The sequence below is a fragment of the Battus philenor genome, unplaced genomic scaffold, assembly GCF_028537555.1.
Source record: "Battus philenor isolate CCGP_79_NKW_IND1 unplaced genomic scaffold, ilBatPhil1.0.hap1 SCAF_13, whole genome shotgun sequence".
NCBI lineage: Eukaryota > Metazoa > Arthropoda > Insecta > Lepidoptera > Papilionidae > Battus > Battus philenor.
Window position 1 is genome coordinate 11,662,701 of NW_027181675.1, and position 23,391 is coordinate 11,686,091.

The 23,391-nt window shown below is 31.1% G+C and overlaps 2 protein-coding genes across 2 annotated transcripts in view; both read right to left on the bottom strand.

Annotated features, from left to right (window-relative positions):
* Positions 1-4,541: 4,541 nt before the first annotated feature.
* LOC137933498 (uncharacterized) lies at positions 4,542-4,853 on the bottom strand. The gene has a single exon (XM_068777457.1). The coding sequence runs from the start codon at positions 4,851-4,853 to the stop codon at positions 4,542-4,544; it is 312 nt and encodes a 103-aa protein (XP_068633558.1).
* An 8,805-nt stretch (positions 4,854-13,658) lies between these two features.
* The window catches only part of LOC137933499 (kin of IRRE-like protein 3), a 39,640-nt gene continuing 29,907 nt past the window's right edge, over positions 13,659-23,391 (bottom strand). The window contains exons 6-15 of the mRNA XM_068777458.1: positions 23,011-23,205; positions 21,970-22,164; positions 21,047-21,118; positions 19,984-20,104; positions 19,076-19,228; positions 17,955-18,139; positions 16,999-17,154; positions 15,549-15,665; positions 14,004-14,037; positions 13,659-13,848 (exon numbers count right to left, since the gene is read on the bottom strand). Of these exons, the coding sequence (XP_068633559.1) occupies positions 13,659-13,848; positions 14,004-14,037; positions 15,549-15,665; positions 16,999-17,154; positions 17,955-18,139; positions 19,076-19,228; positions 19,984-20,104; positions 21,047-21,118; positions 21,970-22,164; positions 23,011-23,205 (1,418 nt within the window). The remainder of the gene's footprint in view (positions 13,849-14,003; positions 14,038-15,548; positions 15,666-16,998; positions 17,155-17,954; positions 18,140-19,075; positions 19,229-19,983; positions 20,105-21,046; positions 21,119-21,969; positions 22,165-23,010; positions 23,206-23,391) is intronic.

Below are 23,391 nucleotides of genomic sequence, written 5' to 3' on the forward strand. Positions count from 1 at the left end.
TTACAAACCATAAAAGTGATGGGTAATAAAATGTTAACACTATTCTTGGGACCGTTTTGTAAATACATGACATAATGTTTTTCTTCTATCTACTAGATGGCAGTTAAACCAAACGTTGTGATAACATGCATAAAATTACTTAGGCTTTATTTAATATTAAAAATAAGCCAAGAAGGATGTTGATGTCTCTTTTTTGCGGTAAACGAAATTAATAGTGACACGCAATTTTATGTAACGATAACTACACACCCGGCGAATTGAAATAAAGTTTGTATTTTTGCAAAAAATATACACAATTGTCTTTTTCTTTTTTTTTCCACGCGTGTACATTTCATAAGCTTGACTAGTTTTTTACCCGCTACAACTTTTTTTCATCTTCCATCTAGCCAGTCATCATTAGAAAAGGTTGTAATGATACTAACGCAAAACTTGTTCGAAATATGAATGCAATTGAGAATCGTTTCGTTAAATACGCTGACGATCTCTGCTAGAGCTTAGCTGTTCTAAATGCTATGAGGCTATAAATCTATTAATATAAAAAGCAGCTAAAGTCTTGCTCTAAAAATTAACCAGTGTAAAGTTACAGTACCGTAACATAAAAAGTGGTAGCCCAGTGGAAGAGGACTGATACTCGCGATCGTAGGTCACGGGTTCGAATTCTGTTTTACAATCTTTTATAGTTCACATTGCGTACATTAATTATAAAAGATTACGATTATGTTAATATCCCTACATACATCTTTACGAGACGCCTGTATCTTAGTGTAAGTATATAGGCTGAAACGACGTCTGTGTCATAAAATATATATGTGTGTATATACTCTATGTATATTAGAGATTTCCACCTATTTATTAACTCATGACGATATCTGTGGAATCGTAAGGCACAGACTAAATTTTCTAGAAATATTCCTAAGATCATGAAAGGTCATCTAAGAAAAGAACTTCACGAAAACACATTACATAGAATTGAGAGTTCATAGCAAAATACATGTTTTGAAACTGTAGCTTTTATAGATATAAACCTTGACTAGAACTATTTTGTTCGCATATTTTACCAAGACTGGATTTTATAAAATGACATCCATTACAAGTAGTGCAGACCACACAAATTACAAAAAAATTCACACATTACCAGCTATTCACTGCACGCAGTGAATAGCTGATAATGGTAATGTGTGTATTTTTTTTATTTAGAATCAATTATATTTATAGTAAACAACATAGCTACTATTTTTCAGGTTTTTTTTTGCTCCATTTAGCAATATTCTAAAATTAAAAGGCAAACAAACAGAAAATACAATTAAATTTGTAGATACAAAGCTTTATGTGATTAATAGCAATGTTTTTTTATAGCAGGGCATTTAACTGTTAGCAAGTAATTCTTGCCTAAATACCAACTATTTAGAGATTTAACAGATTAAGTCAGAGCAGTTAAAGCCCTTTAACCAAGACTTTTAATTATTTAAATAAATCTAAAAACCATCAAACTTTAAATCACATTTGGACGCTCCATGGATTAGGCAAGGGGCTTCCATTAGAGTTGACTGCAGCTGGTTCCTCAATGTGTCTCTAGAATCCGAAGGATTCGTACCTCGGCTTGGTCGTATAGCAACAATTTTGCTAACAAATCAGCTACACATTCCTTTAAAGTTTTGACACCTATAACTAACCACCTGATATAGAAAGAAATTATCATACAGGGTTAAAAAACTATTGCATGCTTAATTTATTTATATATACAAATATTTCATGATATAGCATTAGGCCTACTAACAAAATTATAGTAAAATAAGAAGTTTCTGTGCGCGTTGTCTTTCAATGTACGTTTTTATTTTTCCTTTATTATTTTTCATGTGCAATAATAAACTAAGTAAGATCAGTATCACTGAGTTTAGACTTTATCTGGATAAACACAGTGTTTGGCTCGACTTATAATCTTAAAAAATAAAAATACAAGAACCTAAATAAAAAAAAATTAAATGTTATAATCTTAGATGAAATTACATGAAAGACCTGTTGAATAACATACACTAACTAATAAAATACATATAGTTAATATAACAATATACATATTAAGTTTATTGTGATATGTAAATACAATTTTAACTTAAATTAAAATTCTTGGCTTATATATTATACTTACTGTCTCCCGCCCACTTCATGAACTTAAAAAAACGTCCTGTGAATCCTCTTGCAGAAAGATTATGGTACAATCCGTTTTAAGCAAATGTCTAATTTCTTTCTAACGCTCTGCGCCTTATAGTTCCGGATATACCCTTATGAGTCAAAAGTATATCTAACTTCTTGTACTTTTGGATTAACTTGTATGATTTAATTTTTTTATTACTGCTATATAGGAAGCTGTAATATTGTTAACATCTAGTACAAAGACGTACTGAATGCATATATATACAAAGTTAAGTAAATAAGTTTAATTAGATAAATAAAATGAATTTTAAAAATTGCGCGGGAAACAGTATTAGATGAAATGACTGTTAATGTTTTACGCATGCGCAAGGTAGAAAAACACACCCCTACTGCACAGGCTCAGAGCTTTCGCGGCTACAGTCGCGAACGGTCATCTGCTACGCCTGTGGAGCTTTTTCGGACAACTTGAACCTTTCCGACTCGACTGCAATACACAAGGTAAACTTAGCTTCTAATCAATTTGTTATAGCTTTACATTGTTTTATTTATATAAATACATTCTATACATTGTTAAAATTCACCAAATATTTGCAAGGAAATAATGTTAAATCATTCTGATTTCGATCTTAAACTTTTGTTTTTTTTTTAACCTTCAACCCATAACATGGTAGAGTGCATTTATATATACACGTAGTCATATGCGAAATGAGTGACAATAGTATTGATTGTACTGACCCTGTCTGCCTCTCGGAGAAATGACCTTCTACTAGTTACATACAAAAAAATAAAAAAAATTAAATAATTGAGTTTTAATTAATATAATTGGTATTTATGAAATATTTTTATGTAAAAATTAATGATAGACGTGATATATCATAGGAAACTTCAACCATTTCAATTTCCATGCATTTCAAGAAAGGTTTAGCCAAAAATAGTTCTGATTTTTAGTAACGTTGTAAAATTAACTTTTGTTAAAGATATTTATTTAAGTCAACTGTAATAGTCGAGATCAGTTTTGTAACATAGTTCTACAAATAAATAGTGAATTATTATGTGTACGATTAAAAATAATTATTTTCGACAATATAAACCAGTTTTAAAATGGTTAAATACTAAAATTATATTCGTTGTATTTGTAACTTTTGTTTTAAGTTACAAAAAAGGGCCAAAGAAGCTCACGAAATCTTAAAATTAGCGTATGGTGATGATATGGTAATGATGTGTTGATTTTAAAGGTTTTCAAGTGTGTTTACAAGTGGTATAAGCGATTCTAAAGCGGAAATAAATCGGTAGATAATGAACAAAGATCAGGGCGTCCTCTGACCTTATAAACCGTCGAAAACATGCAAAGAGTGACAGAAATGGTTTCATCAAACAGGCGATTGACGATTCGAAAGCTGCCTACAACATTTCCTAGATCATTTACGGAGACAGAGACCCGAAAATGGCCAGAGGGTTTTCTTCTGCATCACGGCAAAGCATCGTGCCATACATCGCTACTGATTCGCAAATTTTTGGCAAAAAAATTTGACTGTTTGTCCACACCCGTCTTTTTCTCCGGATTTAGAATCATGCAATTTCTGGCTCTTCTCAAAAATAAAAACTAAAAGGAAACCGTGGTGGCACAATTCCTGGCATTAAAAGAGTTATGATAAAGAAGCTGAAGGATCTTCCGAAAGAAGCATTTTAGAAGTGCTTCCAATCATGGAATTAACGTAACAAAGAAAATGCTTTGAAGGACTTAATATTTTGTTCGAAATCAAATTAGGCATCGTATTTTTTGATCACACCTCGTACAATGCATAAGAAATACTATGAATCATTGATTGTTGTTACTATAAAAAATAAGACATCTAAGTTGGATTTTTTTTTCATAACTAAATTATAACATAAAGGAACATTTTTAATCATAAATTTTATTTATTTTTCAGGTTTGGGCTAGCTGTAGTTTGCAGAAAATTACAAAATGAACGAACCAAGCACAGAAAAAGAGAAAGAATCACCCAACAACAACAATGATGATGATGAGCCAAGCAAGGAATCTGATACAGTTAGCGGAGAGACGAATAAAAAGGAACATTCTTCACCAGAACCTGTCGCTGCCGTATCGAGTGCTAGAGATCCAATTTTCGTCGAAATACCAGAAGAAGATGATGATAATGCGTCAAATAATATTAGGGATATTATTGAAACATCACGTAAACAGTTTCGCGAAGAAAAGTATAGAGTGATGAAACGTATTTCTCCTACTCTACCTGAAGCTGTGAAGGAACAAATGAGACTAGAAGAATTAAAAGAAATGCAAGCCGAGAAGGAAGTACCCTTCAAAAAGTTTAAGAAGTTTTAAAGTAATCGTAGATTAACGTCACTTAAAAGATACAGATAAGAACTTAGAAGATTCTCCTCTTTCTTCTTTTCAGCTGTTGGTCGCCCACTGCAAGGCATAGGATCTCCTCCAAAGCTCGCCATGACGACCGGTCCTGGGCTGCTCGCAACAAGCGACCTCCTTTCACCTTAACTATATCGACGGTCCACCTAGTTGGGGGGTCCGTCCACGCCGTGTCTACCGACTCGTGGTCATCACTTGAGAACCTAGCTATGTACTCAACTCTTCGAGCTACGTCGGTGATCCTTTTTATTCTACATATCTCCTCATTTCTCATTCGATCTTGCAGCGTAACTCCGAGCATATCCCTCTCCATTGCTCTCTGGGTGAACTTGAGCTACCTAGTAGGGGGCGTACCAACTGCGTCTCCCGGCTGGTGGTCGCCACTAGACGAACATTCGGACATTAATATGCATTTATTTTCAGATACGCCATATGTGCTCTTGCATTAGCTTTATAAATTCAATTCAGATGATAAAAATAAAAAAGACATTTCGTAAATATAGTGTTTATTGTAATGATTTTCGATACAGCAATCTTAATTATAATTTTTGGATAGTAAATAAATAATCTTGATGATTTTTTTAACACAGGGACAGGCGCTATACTATGTGTCAAATATTACACTTTATATACTTAAGTTTTAGAACAAAACTCTGTCACCAGAAGCCTCGTAGCCAAGCGAAAAACATGAATTTTACCTTTTTCTTACTACTGCTACTAAGTTCTACTAACTGCCTTTTTATCTGTTTATTAATAGACTATGCAAGTACTGGTAAATTGTCATTTTTTCCTTTAAAACCTTTCACAAAGTATTAAGAAATTTATAAAAAAATGACATTGATAAATTCATCCGCAATTTATGGCGAAATGTATATTACTTTTTGTATGCATGTATTTGTTTTGTGTATATTTTTTAAATCATGTACGAATTGTTAATAATCGTTTATTAAAGCGAAAAGAATTGTAAATATTGGTCATAAACCTACATTCTGTATTTACTTGAGTTGTTTTAACAATTTTCATAAATATTTGAGTATGATTTCTTTGTTTCTTATGAAATAATAAAGTTACGAACGAACATTTAATATTAAACGGCTGTGCGAAAATTAAGTTACAAAACACACTATTATTAGATTTTATAAAAAAGGAATTTTCGAAAGTAATGTATAATTTTTATAAGCATGAAATGTAGTAAAAATTATCAGAAATGTGGCGTTTTTCCGATAATCCTTTAATGCAACCCTCTAATCGTTTTAAATAAAAAACAAATTAATTATATTTTGCTCATAGATGTTTTATAGCCCTCATGGAATAATTTTGTTCATTTTAGGGTGATACTTAATTCTATTGTATGTACATGTTAGCCATAAATATAATATACACTGGAAATGTATGTTAACCCAAATAATCACAAAATATATAACGTATAATAAACAATAAGTTATGGTGTGTGTTTTTTATTTCATACACTTTCGAAAATCTGTGATATTAAATTTTTGAAAGTTATAATCATTACCAATTTTAATGTTTTTTTTATGAATCGATATGAATATTTGTAAATTGTTTTTAATGTTACGAAATCAAATCAAAAATTTTGATTCAACATGTTCTATTTTTAAAAAATACAATTGATTACATTCCAACACTTTCATTGAAACGAGCTATGACAATAGATTTTTGTTAAAATATATATTTAATTAAGTTACATAAAAAGTGTATAAAAGAAAAAACTACGTGAAACAAATATTGCCCTACGGCAATACGTAGACAACAGGACAGTTGCTTTATCAAAGGGTGAAGACGTAATAAATAAAAAAAAAAAAACACTTTTATTCATAACAAAAATATTGCTCTTTGGCTAATTTATAGACAACAGAATATTGGTGTTCTCCATAACAAAGGTGAAGTCTTAATAAATAAAAAAAAACACTTTTTATACATGACATGGATATTACCCTATGGCAATACATAGACAACAGAATATTGGTGTTCCCTACAACAGGACTGAAAATGTTATCAATAAAAAAAAAACACTTTTATTAATAACAAAAATATTGCCCTTTGGCTAATATATAGACAACAGAACATTGGTGTGCTCCATAACAAAGGTGAAGTCTTAATAAATAAAAAAAAAAAACACTTTTTGTACATGACATGGATATTAACCTACGGCAATACATAGACAACAGAATATTGGTGTTCCCTATAACAGGAGTGAAGATGTTATCAATAAAAAAAAACACTTTAATACAAATCACAAATATTGCCTTTAAGCAAAACGAAGACACCAGAAGAGTAGTGTTGCTTATAACATGGTGAAGATTTGATAAATAAACATATATGTCATTAAAATTTCCCTACGAAAATACATAGACACATGAATGACAATATTGTATATAAAAGTATGGAAGATATAATAACTAAAAAATACACTTTGTTTAATTATCGTTACATGAGAAAACAAAATAATGTATTTATTTATGATTTTTTTTGTATGAACATCTACATAGGATCATTTACCACTATTATATATCATGAAAAAGATCAGAAAAGTCCTGTTTTCAATAAACTAGAGGCAGATCTTCTAACTTCCTTGATCTTAATAGTACGAGGGTTCTATACGTGCCTTGATGTGCAAAGGGTCGAACAAACTCAGACAGTTTTTTTAGTACCACTTTTATAATACCTGTATTAGCAAAGCAATTCATTCTCAAACTTCATTATAACTTAAAAGTCCTTTAAAAATAGGGCTTTTTATAGATTTTTGTGTAATGAAGTCCTTTAATTTATTAGAAGATAATTTAGGGACATTACATGAGAGTACAAACACCCCCTTTACACAGTTGTCCACATAGGAGTTATCAAAAAATCATTTTTCAACTTTTCAATTTAAAAAAAATAATCGAATTAAAAAATCATTAACAATCAAAAAAAAATTGCGAATATTTATGTGAAGGTCCCTTAATATCGAGTTAAACTGTCAATTTGTTTAGTAATATTTTGCTGCATTAATTTTATTAAAAGTGCAAGGCTCAAATTCATAGGTGCATGACTGTTCTTAAGTAAAAAAATACTTTTGTCCATTATTTTCTATGAAATATTAAACAACGTAGTTACGAAAGATGCATTACGCATGCGTGTTTCAAAAGGGTCTCGAAGCTTGTTTCAGCATTGGTCACGTTGAGTAGAAATCAACCCTACTGGACAGAGGCAAAGCGGCTGCTGTGCTAGACGGACGAGTCCCAGGTTAGTTGAATTTATATTTAATTTCTGCGGCTGATCTCGACTTCCACTTCTATTCTTGCACTACTTTTTTAAACCTTTTTATTAAATTTTCTTTGTTTATATGACTATGAAACTTTGTAGTTATTTATAAGTATGATTTTTAAATTTTGTATGGTAAATTTGACCAAACATATGGTGTCGCTTAACTCACGTTTATGGGTTCAGAAATGGTAAAAGTAGTTTTTGGTAACTCTAAAGAGGTTGTTAGTGTGTTATATATAATGCTAAATTATATAATATAGAAAATTCTATGTATATAATGTAATACGCATATCCTTGGAAAGCTTCACCTTTGCGTCCACGAGGTCACGTTTTCTCCCGCTATTTCTGTGCTGTAACGAATTTATGATTTCAGTCTTCATTTCCTTACTAATCTTCTTTTATATAGTTAATTAAATAAAGCTTATGTATTCTCTAGAAAAAAGTAGTCAACCTTTAGTTCTTTACTACCAGTGATTCGAGTGTCGCCAGACCCTGTTTTTCTTTTAAATATTGTTTGAAATAAACTTAAAGTGTATATAGAGCTTTTGGCAGTTTAGTGTTATTAACCTTTCATTGGAGCGATACGCGATAACGCAGACATACCCGTATTTCATTTGAAGTTCGAAAACGATAGATATCTTTGTGATCCTAGAATAATTTTAGTTATGATAAAAAGATATATTCTTTTACTAACATAAATACTTCTTTACAAACTTTGTAAACTTAAATTAAATTACCAGTAATAAGTAAAAACAATTTCTCAAAGATTTAACATTATTTTTTTTTATTTTGAAGCGACTATCTCATATTAAAATTTAATGGAATATATTCTAGCTCCAAACAGTTATGCTCTAAATACTGATAAGTGATAAAATAACACATACTTTGTTATCTTTTGTCCAGATACAAGAGAAGACTAGGAGAAAGAGAAAGAGCGGGGGAAAATGAGTGAAATGAACGTCGTAGTCCCATCACTTGACGATATCAATGTTGAAAATTTGATGAAGGAAAAAGAAGAACATGATAATATTAAAAACGAAGTTGTTAAGGATTTGCAACCCCCTGAGGAACTCCTCGAAGATTCAGAACATGTAGTGTCAACTTCTGATCAACCTCCTGAGGATGTGAAACCAAAAGGCAAAAATACTAACATACCGCTTACTTTTTGTAATCCCTCAAAAAATTACGCGATAATTGGTATAAAACGCTTGCGTTCGTGATTCATTTACATTTTTTGTTATATTTATATATAATATTGAAAAATAATTAATCAAAATTTAAAGTATATTTTCTTCATGTCTTAGCGAATATTTTTAAGTTCATTGCCATAAAATTGTGTATATAAATAAATGATTTTTTTACATTCTCATATAATTTTTCCAGACACGGAAGCAGAATCAGAAAGTGAGAAAATGAATGAAATGAATAACAACGCTGAAACATTCGATTATTCTAATATTGAGGAATTTTTAAAGAAAAAGGAGCCCAATGGCATCCAAGCCGAAGTTATTAACGACGGACAACCCCAAGTAGAACTTTTTGAACATTCTGAACCTGGAGCGTCAACTTTAGGTCAGCCTCCTCGGGATGTAAAGTCAAAAGCTAAAACATCCAAGAAACCGCTTACTTTCAAATCCCGTAAACAATTTCTGGATTATCTTTGTGATTCTAGTATAATTTTGTTTCGATAAAATAATTCGTTTTTTACTATTATCAAAATTTCTTTACTTTCTTTACTCATTTATCAACTTTTAATATATTCTGATGTTCAAATTTAAATACCAATAATATTTCAAAGTTACCTTACCATTAAATTGTTAATGTAAATAAATAAAAATTATTTATATTTTGTTATTATTTTTCCAGACAAAGAAGAAGATTCAAAGAGTGACTACTCTGAAACATTCGAGGATTTTAATATTGAGGATTTTTTGAAGAAAAAAGAACCTGATGAGACTCAAAGCGAAGGAGGTAATGACGGACAACCCCCCGCAGAACATTCGGAACCTATAGCGTCAACTTCAGGTCAATCTTCTCAAAATGAAAAACCAAAAGCCAAATCGAACAAGATACCGCTTACCTTCAAATCCCGATCCCGCGGTGATGACGGCAATCCTTCAATGGAAAGCGTAACAGCTAGGCTTCCGGAGCATGTATATAATGAAATAAGAGAACGGAGCAGGGGTAACCCTAACGCTCAACTGTTCATTATAATACCCGTTAAGAGAGTCAAGAGGTTGTAAAATGTGCGGTCACATCCCACATTGGTGACATCTCTAAAAATATGTGTTGTATTAGTCATGTTCAATGTAGTGAAATTAATATCGTCTTAAAAATTTAACTTCTGTAACACTTAACTTCTTCTTGAACTTTTAACTTTCTGTAACCTTCTTGGTAGTACTTATAGTGTATTCAGTTTAGTTTTCAACTCAGTGTGTAACTCAAAAAAAATCATCGGTTGATTTCTCTGTAACTTTAATAATTTCGCGTTAAAATTTAAATTATAATTGATATAGATAATAAATTAAAAAAAACCTCTCGGAACTTTTCTGCATGTGTTACTAGCGATACAATTAGATGTTCAATGCTTACTGTGTCAATAAATTCTAAAGAAATTTGTTCTTTTTTAATTTCCCTTAGTCATCACATATTTTTTAACCATATGAAATATTTTTTTATTCCAAGACAATATGCAATCAGTTTTTTAGTTATTTGGATTATCTAAATTGTCTACATAGTTACTAAATTATAGATTAATAAAACAATATTAGGGTTGGCAACTAAGTAATTGCGGATGCGTTCAATGAAAAGAGTTTTTTTTTTTATTTAGAATGAAGTTTAATCTGTGGAGTAGGTTTTTTACCTGAACACGTTTACATTACATCACACCTTATTACTTCTATAACTATTTATCACGTAATTCGTAATCTTCCTCCCCTTCCCTTTCTTAAACGCAATTAAAGAAGAATATTTGAAATATTTCAAAGAAAGCGAATAATTTTTGTACTATACTGTAATAATTTTTTACTTTTTTATTTTTATGGAGGTGCAGATAGGTTAGGTTAGTTACATATCACTTTTGTTTAAATGTTTTTTTTTTAATTCTTTGAAATTTTTCGATTATGTTTAGGTAATTATTTTCATTAATGTTTATTAAGTTTTGTTTATTTTTCACATAAATAAGACTAAATTAAAATGGAAAAAGAAAAAGTACTGTTTGTTGGCATTTATCGGGTTTTACTTTATTTTGAATATGCCTTGTATAAATTGAGAAATAGATATTTAATGTTAATATATTAAATACTTTTTGTATTGAACTCGACGCAGGTAATCTTGCGAATTGTAACAGCTTCATCGAAATGAGTTCGTGGGAACAGAGTGGTCTGCGAACTATAAATATATGTAATATTTATTACAAAAGCTCTATACTGGCTGTACAGAAAATACGGTTTTTAAAATTTTTAGTGCCATATTTTATGATATGAAATTAAAAAATCTCATTAAGACACTATTGCTTTATAGTTTTGTTACATGTATGCAAACACAAAACCACTTATCAAACTTTATAACATTTTTTTTTTAAATTCTCAACCCCAATTTTTATGTCTTAATTTTTTTCACTACTGACATAAAATAAAAGGCTGTGTTTGATGTATGTCCCTCATTTTTCTTATGTATTCCTGGGACATGACAATATTATCACACCGTCTTCTTTCAGGGCAGAGATGACGTCATTTGTAAGTGATTTTGTTATCAATGTCCTTATTTTTATAAAAACTGTTTTAAAATTTATAAACAGCTTTTTGGAAGAACATCTGTGTTTGGTTACTCCTATTTTCGTTTTTAGTGATGTTGATAAGGAATTAAATTATCAAAAAAATATTACTTAAGCCATGTTTTGACAACAATTAGAAATAATTCTCCCTCACACGATATATTTCGTTAATTATTACGGAATACCAGAAAACGGTTTAATAATTAAAACTTCTAAAATTATAGTTTATATTATTAAGTGTGATGTAAATGATGACGATGATGATATGTTATGGTTAGCTTTTAAAATAACGTGTGGGTTAATTTAATATCTATTTTTTTATTTCAAATTACATAAATCATGTCTATGGCATAAAAATTGTCACACATGCCCAATAGAAATGGTGTACAGGAATGTACAGGAAACAGGAATACACACAGATTCGTTTTGATACTTCAAGCTAAAAATCGACAATATCCCAGCTGAATGGTTTTTTGTGCAGATATTGTAAATCTCCAAGTAGCGAAAAAAATTACATATCTATTTTTTTTCGTTAATATTATCATTCAGTTATTGATTTTGTTATTTCTATGACATAAACTAAAGTCTTGTTAGAAAATTCATTAAAATGCGCAGTTAAATAATTTGATCTAAATCTCTAAATTAGCCTTATTTTTTGTGATAGTACAGCTGTTAAAAACAATATATCGTCATATCTTAAATTGCCGTTTTTCACAATTATAAGTTCATTGATTGCAATTTAAATAGAAATTCCCTAACTTTTGAGCTCTTTAGTAACAAATATTTAAAAACAATTGTAGCATTTGCTATTTAATAGATAGTTCAGGCCCAAAAAAATAATTCGAGGAATCTTTATAGAAATAAAATACGATACTCAATTTTTGTATTTGGAAACAGTCGCAAAATCGATTCGATCGATATTATCATATACAATTTATTTTAGCTGCAAGAATGTGTCGGAGTAGTACAGTACAATATGTTTTATTTGAGGCCTAAATGTTTTGGGGTAGAGACTACGATTCGGTAAGTGCAAAAAAGGAAGTCTATCCACAAGATAAAGTCTACCTTGTTGTTGTTGTTGTTGTTGGAGGCGCTGAATGGAGGTCAGTTCCTATCAGTCCTTTTGAAAACCTATGGGGGAAGCTATGCTACGTCTGCAATGATAATGATGTTATGTTATACTACAAATGAGTTGTTCAAATTGCTAGAATAACTATCAAGCTTCTAAAATATTAGAAAATAAAACATACACGTGATTTAATTTGTCTATTAAATAAATATTTACAAATTATTTACTGTAGCATTATCTAGTAATAAGTGTATTTCTATCTTTTACATTTTTCGATAATTAAAATGACGATAATGTTTACAAATTAAATTTAGAATGATTCGAATTACAGTTATAGTCTTTGGTTCCATTTACAAATTTTATCACCTACACTACAGGTACAATATTGTTTATGAATTAAAAAAAATGTATTATGTACATTATATTACAAGTTTTGTCATGTACGCTTACTTAAATGTAACTATCTTTTACTTAAGGAGAACATTTTTTTGTATGCATATTAATTTTTATTTATGAAACGAGCAAGGTGTTGCAATTAATACTGCCTATCGAGTAGAAAAAATATATTAAACAAGCTGCAATTGATAGACTTGGTGACCAGGGTAGAGTCAATAGGCCCTGGAATGGAGACCACAGTCCGACTGGAGCACCAGTTTCAGTAGAAATCTATTGGGGAGAAATAGGCCTAGGTATAAATCTAGCAGTGACGTCCTATAGATAAAATGAAGATGATGACGATGGTGATAAGACTTCCGTATTTTATTTATATTAGTACAATACCTAGCTATTAAATATTTTATATCAATAGTATTATAAATAAATAAATAAACGAGGTAAGCGTGGTTAACTTTAGTGTTCGTCCGGGTTTTGAATTTAAAAACCTCGGGTATACTTTGTTGGCTATAAAAGTTACCACGTCGACGCCTAACTCGTTTCAATATTTTATTTTACAAAATAAATTTAATGTTCGCTTTGAAATTTGTTCATCAAAATATTGCGGAAGCGCATCAAACTGTAGTGGGTGGTTGAAGAACAACGGCGGCGTGTCGGACTTGCATGGCGGCGGGGGAGTAACGTGGGCAATCGACGTCCACGCTAGTAGCGGCTCTGGATCCCACGGGTGGGTGTCTGCCTTCAGTATTCATACAATGGGACTTAGACCCATACAGAGCGTCCGCAGGTAAAACCTTCACTTCACTGATAAACAGATATAAAATATATTTTTAATGAAACAATCAGATGAGAATAGTCTTATAGTACGACTGAAACAGCTGTACCGCGTTTAGGGAAAACGTGTATTTGCAGCACCTGGTACAGCGTTTCCGGTCGCACTATATCAAAATTTTTCTTACCTGTTCAACTCATCAGTTTTATATTCTACGCTACCTAAAACAAATAACAGTGTTTTATAACATACTCTTTAAAATATACGTTCGTACTTTAATCTATTATATGCGCGCCAATTTGATTTGCTTATATATGTAAATGAGCATAATTTCATTCATCACAAAGTTTGGAGTTGACCAAATATTAAAGTTATTTATCATTCTGTTATGTGCAAAAATATTATAATTTTATCATAGTGAAAAGATCAGTTAATCAGGCGCACCAACATTACCACAATATACAATATATGATGTCCCAAAAAAATACTGTATAGGTTAAAAACTAAATTAGCATTCTGTAGAAAATAGTTCTCTAGTAATAATTGAAAAAAAAAATCATCGAAATGGAAATCTTGACATTCTAGTTGAAAAAAAAATTGTTACTTTCATGTATGTGGTAAAAGGCGCATTTTGCCATTTTGAAACCATTTTGAAGTATGGTTTTGTCCTTCAAACTCATCAAGTCTTTATTGGCATCAAAATTGCTCATTTTTTTTGGAATAAAGGCGTTAAAAACTCTACTTATATCGTTCCGCAACTACCGAATTTTCCTGATCAGGCTCCGTGCGACTTCTGGCTATTCAGCAAACAAAAAGATTAGCCTTCTAAACATAATTGAGGAAATGTAAACCAAATAGAAGAAGGTCTTGAAGGCTGTATTAGGTAAAGACTTTTCCGACTGCTTCGAGGATTGGAAAAATTGTTGGAAAAATGTGCGTTTTATCGAACGGGGATTATTCGTAGAAGATGAAATTGATTTGGAAGAATAAATAAAGAATTTACATTTAATAAATAAGTTTGGTTACAGGCTTTAATTAATTTTTTGATTACAGTGTTATATAAAAAAACCACTAACACCCTACATTTATACTCGTATTATTAAGTTTTAGAATAATAAATAAGTGTAGCTGTTTATCATAACCTAAAAGAAAAATAATATCGTTTAATAATATGAATATGAGATAAATAATATTTGTTAATAAAACAATGTACCTTGTCAAAAAAGGTTATTACCACCTGTCCACAGTAGCTAAAAAGCTTCAAAAAATGATTTCAAAATGTTTTTTTTTTATTCAAAAAAACAAATTATGTTATGTAAAAACAAACAATTAAAATTAAGAACAAAAAAAAATAAACAGATGATATGGCGCGCCACAAAAATAATCGGTTATATGTGTAAAAGCTATTGAGGGTAAATATATCTGGTAATTCATTTGCTGTCAATTAACCTATAGTAAACCCAAGCAAAAAATCAACGATTTCAGAAATAATAACTTACTTAATACATATTAAAATTAATTATTGTTTACTCTCTGTCTTAGCAGAAATCTGTCGCATTGTAATAGAAAAAAAAAAAAACAACTAATGTAGCATAATTTAGGTTAATGAATTTATACAGGGTGATTGGATAATTGTAAAGGCATTTACCACTTACACGCTTTTACACCTATAACCCTGTATACGGTGCCCCAAAAGTGAGCAGGGCCCCAAAAGTGAACAATGAGTCCTCACCTCTTCGTCGACGACAACGCACTAGGAGGCAAACCAGAAGTACAAGCAGTGCGGCCCCGACCAAGGCAGACGCTATCACTGGCGCCACACGGGTAGTCTCTGTTACCGAAAAATTTTCTGCGTAAAGAGATTTTATGAGATTTAATAATATTTTTTATTGGATAAGGCATAATATTTAAAAAAGGAATAAAAAATAAACAAGAAAATTAAAAAGAATTAAAATTGTTGTAAGCGTTGTTTCACGCCTGCATAGCGTGGCCCACCCTAGCTATTCCAGTCGTAATTTCGAAAAATCCATTCTCTATAAATTTTTATATGCGTGAAATATATTCTATTTTTTATTCATTTTTAACCGTAGTCTATATGTACAGTTAAAAAATGTATAAATATTTATTTAATGACAGCCTGTCAACCTTTTTGCAGGTTAAATTAAGTAGAAAATGTTTCACAACTCTACATGCCAGAAGAAATATTCTTCTAAATTTCAAATATCTATGAAATTCAAATATCTCCTATTAAAGGATCATTTTTTTTTCACTTTGAAATTTTAAAATAGAAATTTAGTTTATACGTTACATATGTGAAAATATTATAAATATAAATAAATGAAATTATTAAATAAAATATAATTTATTTGAGTTACTTTTTACTAATCAGACGCGTTTGTATATTCATTTGTTGAATTTATGTCTGCCAAATCTATTTCTGCCTTGAAGAAAAAGTGGGGAGGTTATTGTTACGTTTATAATTAGAGAGTACAAATACTATTTGTAATATTTTAACCCTTGAATCGTATCACTTCCAATGAACCAGGTTTTATTATAACTATAATTATTATAATTCTCGTTTTATACAATTAAAATGTTTTTATTTTTATTTGGTTCACTAGATAATTCGATTACACAAACCAAAAACTATAAATAAAGAAAGTACATATAAGAAATTAGACGAAGTGTATGAATTTTCTACAAGTGGATATACACTTTACTAGGAACTAAGTAACGCTGTGATTAATTGATAATTAAACATGTTGTATAGGAGTTATTATTTCAAGCTAATAATGAAATTTATTTATTTTTCTTTAAGCATATCATTGGAAAGTTTATCTAATACGCTATATCGGCAAGACGTGACCACAATAGGTTTACTATGCAGGCAAGTTGAAAGTGACTGTTATTCGGATGGCTGTTAAAACGGGGCCTAGCAAAGTTTTATGGAATATTTTAAAGTATGGTATGGTTGTGTACACTTTTTTTCCTTCATTATTTTCTTATTTTTTAATTTATTTCAGAGACAAAGATAAACGAGAAATAAAAATAATATTGTGGTGTTGGCATTAGGTTTTACTCATTTCGGGTTAAACGTTTCGATATGTAATAGGGGGAGTCGTCGAAGACCTTATTGCCTTTGTTAACTTTCCTCAGATAAAGTCCAAAATATTAACACTTACCATGTACTACGAGTGAGACAGTTAGAGATGTGAATCCTCTCTCATTCTCTACGTGTAGAATGTAGTCTCCCGCATCAGGAGCACCAACGTCTTCTATACGCAGCACGAATCGGTAGCAACCTTCCAGGCTCTCTTTTTCCAAAGCTCTGTACCGACCTAGAAAAAAATTTCGTGTTTTATAAAATCAAATAAATTATCGAAGGGGATATGCGAGGGTTTTCTCTACAAAATCAAATTAACAATGATATCTGTTGATAAAAGAAAATAACCACAATAGCCCAACCGATTGGCAAGTATAAAAAACTCTTGTCAAATGTCACAGAGAAAAAAAAATACTGTATAGGTAAAGACAACGAATTTTACTGATTATTATGCTGGGTGCACAATGCTTAAAAAATATTTTCTAGAAAAATTGTAGTTATGACAGTCTTAGTTCGTGAGTAAAAATAAACATATGTATAATAATACAAATACTAAGTTATAGAATAAAGTGAATTCAAACTGTATTATGTATCTATAAACCTATGTCGTTGATAATGATAACAAGTCATTCTTTCGCCATGAAGAGATTAGTGTATATATAACAAAAGACCGCAAATGGCTTTAGGAGACGTTCTTAAAAAATGCACTTTTTAAGATGACCTATATTTTAAAAATTATAAAATTCCACCCGTCAAGGGTGTGTAAAGGCGGATAATAAAGCAACTAGATTATAAAATTTAATGATGTGAGACTGCCAGTATATGTACTCGTATAAATATTTATGTGGAGTGTATGTGCGTGCGTGTGTACAGCTATGTGAGTGACTAAAAGGCGCCATATTTTTTTAGACGGCTTGCACTGCTGCACACGTGGCATTTGAAGATTTCGCGGGTGCGAGGGACACGGAGAGAGTTTAGCATATAACCTCTTTTTAGGTAGTGAACATAATAAAAGAACAATGTTAAAAAAGGTACCAATCTGCGATGGGACGTCTAATCGCCAGCTGCCCCACAACCACGACGCGTCGTTGGGAGGAGGATCAGCGCACACTACCGCGTGGACGCTGGCTTCACCGCCATTCCACGCGTGGACTGTGTTGGCATCGATGCCTACGGGCGGTCCCAAAACCCTCAATGTGATCTCTTCTGAATGATGAACTCTATTGTAATGGTACAAACATTAATAAATTTTAAAAATATTTTTATGTTATCATAAGTAAAAAGTATGTACTCCAGTTTTTTAATAATAAGGCATTTAAAAGAAGTGAACACAAACGTATATGCGTAAACAGTAAATCTTAAAATTAATTCATGAATATGAGATAGAGACAGTTTTATCTTATTTACTAAACATGTGTACACATTATCACTTACTTTATGTACAACTGAAATAGTTTTTTTTTAAATCTATAACCTAACAAAAAATGTAACATAAAACATGTAAACATTCTTTAGTACTATTTAAATAAATTGTTACCCAAATAATATATGCATGCTCATATTTTAGAGGCCATAGCTAACCGACTAATTTTGAGATTTTTGCACGTAAATTTGGCTAGCAAATTAGTCATAATAACCATAATGTCAAAATATCGAAATGTGCACACAACAGATATTATTTGATGTTTAAATTTAAATATTCTTTATATTTCTCGAAGGAAATTTTCTGAACTCTTTTAGAGGTGCTTGATCTTAAAATAATTATAGCGAAAAAATTAAAAAAAAACTTTAATATTTGAAATTACTTTCTTTTTTATTATTTTTAATCGTTTTTACATGCATAGTTTATTATAAATGTAACTTGAATCCGCGCATCATTATCTTCAGAACAGATGATCGTGATACCCTTGATACGGTGTAATCGTGTATATGCTGTGCATACCTGAGCACTTCCTACCTTTGGCATTGTGGAGGAAAAATGAAAATTGGTGTCTAGAGTCAAGTCAATTTGGTCTGACCAACAGATGGAGCTACGATCCCTCGGACGGTGGACTTTCCAAGTCATCAATTGTTCAAGACCTTGGCCCTCATCTATGGCTATGTTACTAAGAAATTCTGCTCACTTTCTCGCTCTATCTCAATCTCTCTTTACTTACTTCTCCATCTGCCCGATGTAGTTTTTGGCGACACACACGTACTGTCCATGTTGATGATACGAAACATTATGCAGTTGAAGCTGAGAGGTAGACGATATTAAGTACTCATCATCAAATAGTCTACTATCACCTACATGTAGATCTGCTCTTGAACTGGAAACACCAAAAAATGCCGGTTATAGTACTTACATAACACACAATCTTACTACAGGAAGACTACCTATCATATAAAGAGTCTCAAAAATCTAGGAGAAATAAAAAAACGTATAAATAAATTATTAAATTTAGCTTAAGTACCATATGTCGATGGCTTGATTCCGAGCAGTTTACCCAAAGCAACGTATCATACTATGACCGTAACAGGATCGTTTTAGGCAAAAAGATCTTTATAGTATCTTGTTGTGTGCAAAAATCTGACCCAAAGATATTTATGGGTGATAAAGACTGCAGTGTGACGTTATGGTGCACAGAGAACACTGTTGCCCATCCTCTGAAAATTTATTTGTGAGCAGTCGCGTTACTTTATAATTAATGCACAAGGTGTGAATCATATAAGATTATATTCGGTTTATTATTTATAATTAAACTCGCGACCTACGATCGTAAATCTCAGTCTTCTACCACTGGGCTACCACGGTTCCAAAAACGTATTATTCGTAACGAAATGTCTGAAATTATGCCCATAAGGCATGAGCAACTGTGAAACGTTTTATTATACGTTCCCGTATATTTTAATATGTAAATGCCTGTGAAAAGTCTCATTGTAGTATAAAAGGAAAATTGGTCTTTTAATTGCAACTGATGAAAACGTACAGATCTATTTTTTTATCTACGATTTAAATATTCTAGTTAGTGAAATAGCCTATAAGTAATATTTAAATGTGTGTGACATTTCAAAAATAAATTACCTGTGGTACCATTGGTACAAAGGGCTTGGGTTTCCTTCAGCTTTGCAATCTAGTGTCACTTGTGAAAAGAGATTCGTTTCAACAATAATATCAGGGCCCACCCATGTGACTCGTGGTGCGTCTGGAAGCAGCATTAAAATAGATTTATTTAATTGGTTCTTTTATCGATAATGGTATTTTTACAACGAAAATTTCATTTGTCAACTCATATTATATGATAGTAGTAGGAAAAATTCATATTTTTAGTATAAATGCTTTAGAAGAAATGACGGATAAATATTAAATCAACCAAAAAGTTAAATACATTGACTAATAAAAATGTATTATTTGAAATTTGAAAATTTATTATATCTTAGGTTAGTTAATTTCAATAGTGCACGCAGTAAACACAATTTTGTAAGCACCTAAAAGAGGCAGATGATTAGTTGAAATTAATAATTAGTTGGCGTTAATTATTGTAAACTGTTAAGATGCGTCTACTTTTTTAAAGGCTTGAATATATAGCAAGAAATTATATTATAGGCAATAATTTATTAAAAAGTTTTTTTTTAAATCGCCGTTTGCCAAATAAATATTGTTTCTTTCTCTGTGTTCACTGTTTTGTTAATACAATCATCAAATAAATATAAAACACCCCATTGAGATTCTTGTTAGTTCTTCTCAATCAGTGGCGCATTACAACATTACTGAAAGCTGATGATTATAAATTAATATATATTAATATATATTAATAAAATAATATATATAAAGCTATTTTAACTTATAACTATTAATTATACTTATTTTTCAATGTACTTGTCATCGCTAGCTGAGGAACGTTAAAAATCACAGTTTAAATAAGAATCAATGAAAAAACGCCCCAAATCAAAGATTAAATACAAACTATATATGTAGAATAACATTTTGTTACCGTGTAAACGCATCCTTGCCCAATAAAATAAGAGCGCGAATTCTGGTATTCGGTTAATGTATGTTAAATTTTAATAAATATCGGGTCACTTATACAAGAATAATCAATACAGTGACATATAGTCTCATAGAAATATATTTTTAGTGTACGTACACTTAACATCTATATCAATTTTGACGGAATCAGAAGTCCCCAGGGAGTTTCTCGCCTGACAGCCATATGTACCTGTAAAGAATATACAGATTAAAAATCTGATATTTACCATTGTCCGTAAATGTGGCAAGGTACTCTTTAATATCAAAATGATCTGTTGAGATAAATTTGTTAGATGTAATGGGGATATAGAACATTTGTTTTAGCCATCTACCATAAGATAAATAGATTACAGTGAAATTTACGTTATGTTTGACGTAAGTTCGTCGTATTCCGTGGGTTCTGACTTCTCCCTGCCCACTAACCATATCGTAAACGATCCTATCGATGCTGTATTAGAATCCTATTCCATAACTGAGCTAATATTCGCTCTTGACCGGCCTAAATCCGTCAACATGTTGACAGATTTCGCTGTTTTATCTCCAGCTCTTTCTTCCATCGCATACGAATTCACTATGTATAAATTCCTTGTTATTACGTAAGCTATGCCGAAGTACTTTATCTTATTTCTGTGGTTGTATGTGTATTTGTTTCCTAAGGAATAATAGAACCTCAATTAGATGCTTATGAAAACAGGAAAAAGTCTAGTCTAGGAGACTTTATTATCTCTGAATATGTCTGGATTCTATATTGTCTCTTATACATGTCCATCATATGTGTTCTTTTACAAACTTAATTGGTTTTTAGTTTATTGTGACTTTTTTCTCCGGTCTTGCTATTGACAGACCAGTAATAAATAAGTTAATACATTAACAATGTTTAATAAAAACATTATCAAAACAATCATCTAAAAAGTATACTATATAGTTTTTAATGCAGTAAAAAGTTTTAACACGGATTATACTCTTTGCAGTTTTTAAACTTTTGTGATAAAATAGATATTAAATCAAGATTAACATAGCTTAAAACCTTTTATATCTTACCAGAATGATTCCTTGTAATAGGCGCGAGAATGAGTTTAGGACCGTTGGTGGCGAAAACTTGTCCGTTTTTAGTCCACCATACATACGGCTTTGGGTTACCATCGGCTCTACAGTCCAATGAGAGTACGCTAGCATTCTCTTCTAAGCTTGATAGTTCACTTGCATCGGCACCCAATATAGATACTACTGGAACATCTGTCAAAAAATATTATTATGTTTTTAACTTAATCATTTTCCAACCAGCTCGATTATTGGTAAAATGTTTACACATATTTTACCCATAGCAGTATTTTAAAATACAAAATCTTACACATGGATCACAAGAGCAATAAATTCGAATGGACTAGCAGGAAAAAGAAAATTCAGTCGACTGTCTATTTACTCTGCCGATATTTCTCTTGGTGGTGGGTTTATGATATCCAAAGAAAGTGACAGAGACATGAAAGAAGATGAATGAGAACTTCACTCAAAGAATGGTCCATATTGGAAATAGGTATGATAGATAACCAATAGTTTTTTTGTAAAATCGCTAATTACATGTCGAATATAAAAATGAATATGTATGGAAAAGGCTTGTTATCTTTACTTATTCTAGAATTGCATTGTATTTCCATTAAGTCGAAAAATAGATACTCCGGAAAGTATTGAAAGACTTCTATGATCTAACCATTAAGCCATTAAATAGAGAATAGTTATATTTATTTGGAATTTGGAAGCGTAGTAGCTTATTTAGTTACCGATATGATATTACACGTTATCTAATGTTTTCAAGCCATAACTTTATAAATGGTTCTTCGACACTCATATGTAAATATAAAAGTATACGAACCCAGATGTGTTGCTAGGCTTAAAATTAAAAAAAAAACGGGTGGATTAATTCGACAACAACGCAGAGGTTTTGTACTTTTTAAAAAGCCTACTTGAACTCGTCAATGTGAACACGGCTTTCTATTTTACTAGTATTTTCTTTACGCGATTTATTCTATTCGCGTAAAGACAATGGTTAGTAAATTAGAAAGCCATGTTTCATATTTCACTTACAAGTAACGTCTAGCGTAGTATAGGAGTCTCGGTAGTAAGGCGAAGGGAAGGAAGGATGGTGTGCTCGGCATTTGAGGTGCTTGCCGTGTGTTGATCTGGTTGCGCTCATCTCTAGAACAGAACGCGCCGCCCACACGCGCGGTCTCTCCACTTCTGATGCATTAGTGTGACTCCAAGCTGTCAGACGTTCTTTTTCTGAAATCAAAAACATACTCATGATGTTTCTTCACGCTTGGCGGTATAATTTATAACATTGATACTGTTCCTTTTTTACTTGGATATTTCTTATTGAAAAACATTTTTTATTATAATTTTTTGCGCTTTATGTATATGATTCGGCCGATACTCTACCCGTTACACAAGGTGCGTACCCAAGGTTTT

Bases quoted from the DNA above. Each gene is read 5' to 3' on its own strand.
- LOC137933498 (XM_068777457.1), bottom strand. From the start codon at position 4,853: ATGGAGAGGGATATGCTCGGAGTTACGCTGCAAGATCGAATGAGAAAT.